At 43.6% G+C, this 3,130-nt stretch overlaps 1 protein-coding gene across 1 annotated transcript; it reads left to right on the top strand.

Annotated features, from left to right (window-relative positions):
* Positions 1-45: 45 nt before the first annotated feature.
* ppp1r35 (protein phosphatase 1, regulatory subunit 35) lies at positions 46-1,359 on the top strand (the record flags this gene model as incomplete). Its single annotated transcript, XM_034860871.1, has 4 exons — positions 46-172; positions 471-586; positions 678-768; positions 1,054-1,359. Coding segments are annotated over 4 exons (636 nt in total), but the record flags the coding sequence as incomplete, so codon positions are not given.
* Positions 1,360-3,130: the final 1,771 nt, after the last annotated feature.

Here is a 3,130-nt window from a genome sequence, read left to right as displayed (position 1 = left end):
AAAAAATAATTGCGTTCCATAGCGATCTTCGGTTAATACTAACATAATCCTGGTCTCCTTCAGGTGGGTTTTGAAGAACTCGTGGTTGTCACGGCAACATCGGGGCACAGCAAAGCCACCCCGCCTCAGCAGCCAATCAAAGGTCAGAGGAGGAGCCGAGCATGTCTCCATGGTAACCAGAGTAGAACGCCCTATACATCAACAAAACAAACATGAATAGATAAATAAGATTATGATTCCAGAGTTTTTCTTGTTAATGTGAAAAGGAAGTGATTATTGACTATCTAAAATAGATTGTTTTAATGCTTCAGGCGGGAAAGGAAATAACAGCAGTAATATTTTTATTTATTAAAATATGTTTAACCCTATGGACTGAACCTATGGGATGGAGTAGGAGCACAATTATTGTATTTCTGCTGCTCCTCATCAGTGTGATCAATAAACCCTTTTTCCCTCTCTGCTTGGTGGAGCCCCCAGACAGTGGGCGGGGCGTCCTGCTGCAGTAGCCAATCCTGGACCAGGATGCATGGAGAGGGCGGAGCTCAACACCACTCTGGCTCTGAAGGCAGAGCTTCAGTCCCTGCAGGTCCACACTCTTTATCATGAAGTTCTCAATAAATCCACACTGAGCGGGCCGCCGCCTGGTTGTCCTGGTAACAGCCTGTTTTTTTTTGCAGGGGGCGGAGTTTAACTCCCAGAAGGCCGTTCAGGAGACTCTACGGATGTCTGAGAGGACCAAAAACCTGATCAACACCAGAGCTACTGAAGGTAATCACACACGGGGCCAAGCCACGTCAGCAGGCCTGCTCAGAGTTTATTGATCTTTATTGATTTCCAAATGGAGGGATTTAAATGACTGTTTGTCAGATTTCTTTATATTGTACAGAACACATGAAGTGTGGCTGATAGAGAGACTAAATCTGACCATATTACAGATCATCTCTAGTCTGTTATCGGGAACCGGGGTAGCAATACTTTCACTTTCTCCTGAAGGACATCTCTAACTGTTTTATAGAACCATTGTTGTGTTCCTCTCTTTCTGTGTGTCTGCAGAAGTGAATGTCTCTAGGTCTCAGCTTCTCTTCACCTCATTGGTCAGTGTGGACGTGCAGGAGGATCAGCTGATCAGCCAGCTGCTGCAGCCTCGGCTCCCCCCCCACTCCCCCCCCCGCCGTGGCAACCAGGAAGCAGATGGCCCCTCCCTTCTCCTCTTCATGACCTCTGACCTCCTCAGGCAGAAGCCCCTCCCACTAGAGGAGGAACATGTCAACTACAAGCCCCGCCCCTCGCCACGCCCTGCCCACTCAACCTTTGACCTCTACAAAAGACGGAGGGGTTTAGAAGTTACGCTCTGACCTCCTCCCGAATCATCTGTTTTATGACTTGTAATATTAACTGAGATGTGTTTATGTCCTGCTTTTCAATAAAGTCTTTTTTCTCTCCCTGATGATGTCATCACTGCTGTGCTACAGATAGTCCAATCAGAAGGGGTGTTCTTTCTAAATATTACAACCCTTTCTAGTAAGGGAACATTAATTCATTCATGGTGTGTGCATTCCTTTTCCTCTCAGGAATTGACAGGAGTTGACAGGAGTTGATGTCTGTCATTCATGACCTCAACACACCAACTTAAAGCATCAGGTAACGTGGGGACATCATTATTATGACATCCTTAAGGTTGGAATCAGAATTTGGGCCCATTTTTTAGACTGCTACAATTAAGTCACACACACACACACTTTGTAATCCCACACTGGACACTTTATTAGTCCTTCTCCTTCCCCAGTCTCTATGGCATGACCACAGATATTACTATAGAAATGCGTATGGCTGAATCACGGCTGACACCTTACAACACAAATACAACCACAAATACTCAAATCTGAAAGGATATTGCATAATGTTGAAACTATTATATTTGATACATTTCAGTTCAAAACTTGGTAAAATGATGATTTTGTGTGTGTCAGTACTTTTTGAACACTTTAGGCCCTGATGGTTTGGGCCACTGTTTCATCTCTATATTGAATCTTCGTCAGTTATCTACATACTATTTATATCTACACAGGTTGACTGTAGGTCCCAATAAAACAAAATGTAAATGTCATCCACAGGAATGGCTCATTCTGAGGAATCTTATTTCAACAAAGGACCATGATACATAATGTGGAGGGTGATTGAGAAAAGCCCCACAGCAGCATTAAATATCCCAGCTGACACCAGTGTGTAGGGGAAAGAAAGCGAGCATGTGGCGATGCACTGCACAGCAGGCCGCTGACCAGCGTCTATAGCACCCTTATCCGATGCAGCTGACATCCTGGAACGCTCCCAGCGGGACAGAAACCCACAACCTGAAACACGTTACACTCACCAACAGGGAGGGGCCATCTTTTCACATTAAAGGTCCACACGGGGGAGTATGTGAGTTAGACATAGAAGCAGATTACAGTTAAACAGATGAGCATGCAAATGTACAATATCATGCAAAAGTTCAATACTAAGTTCTGTGCAAAAGTTCAATACTTGAAGATAATAATAATACATTTTTTTTGGAGTCGCCTTTCAAAACACCCAAAGTCGCCTTACATTAGATGAAAACATTAGATAAAGACATGATAAAACAGTAATTAAGTAGTAATTAAGAAGTGTTGCTGTGGCCCAGTTACTCCCTTACCTAAACCATAGATATCAAACAGTCATTGTTTATTACCATTTCAGATTCCGTTACATAATAAAAGTAATTTCTTTAATAGTTACGGCATGTTCTAGGGCGCTCAATCTGTTTGTTTTGCCTCGACCTTTTTCCTTAAAGGTACATTACGTAGGATTGTCCTGTAGACTAAAGAAAAGTAATCCCTCTGAATCATCACTTATGAACTACTAGAAGTGTGTGGTGGTCTCTGTATCTGCAGGGACTCTGACTCAGCCGTTAGCCGTGGTAACTCTGGTGCCATCTTGTGGTTAGAACCCACATTAAACATATGGAAGAAGGAGGACATTCAGACACCGGATCCCACTCGGAGCAGCATGGACAGTTTTGTGTGGAAGCACCAGAGACACAAAATAACCCCCCAAAATCCCAGAAAGGGGCATTTCTTTTCATTATATGGGCTCTTTAAGAAATGTGGCT

This window comes from Etheostoma cragini, chromosome 2, assembly GCF_013103735.1.
Source record: "Etheostoma cragini isolate CJK2018 chromosome 2, CSU_Ecrag_1.0, whole genome shotgun sequence".
Classification (NCBI taxonomy): domain Eukaryota; kingdom Metazoa; phylum Chordata; class Actinopteri; order Perciformes; family Percidae; genus Etheostoma; species Etheostoma cragini.
This window is presented reverse-complemented; position numbering and strand designations above follow the sequence as displayed.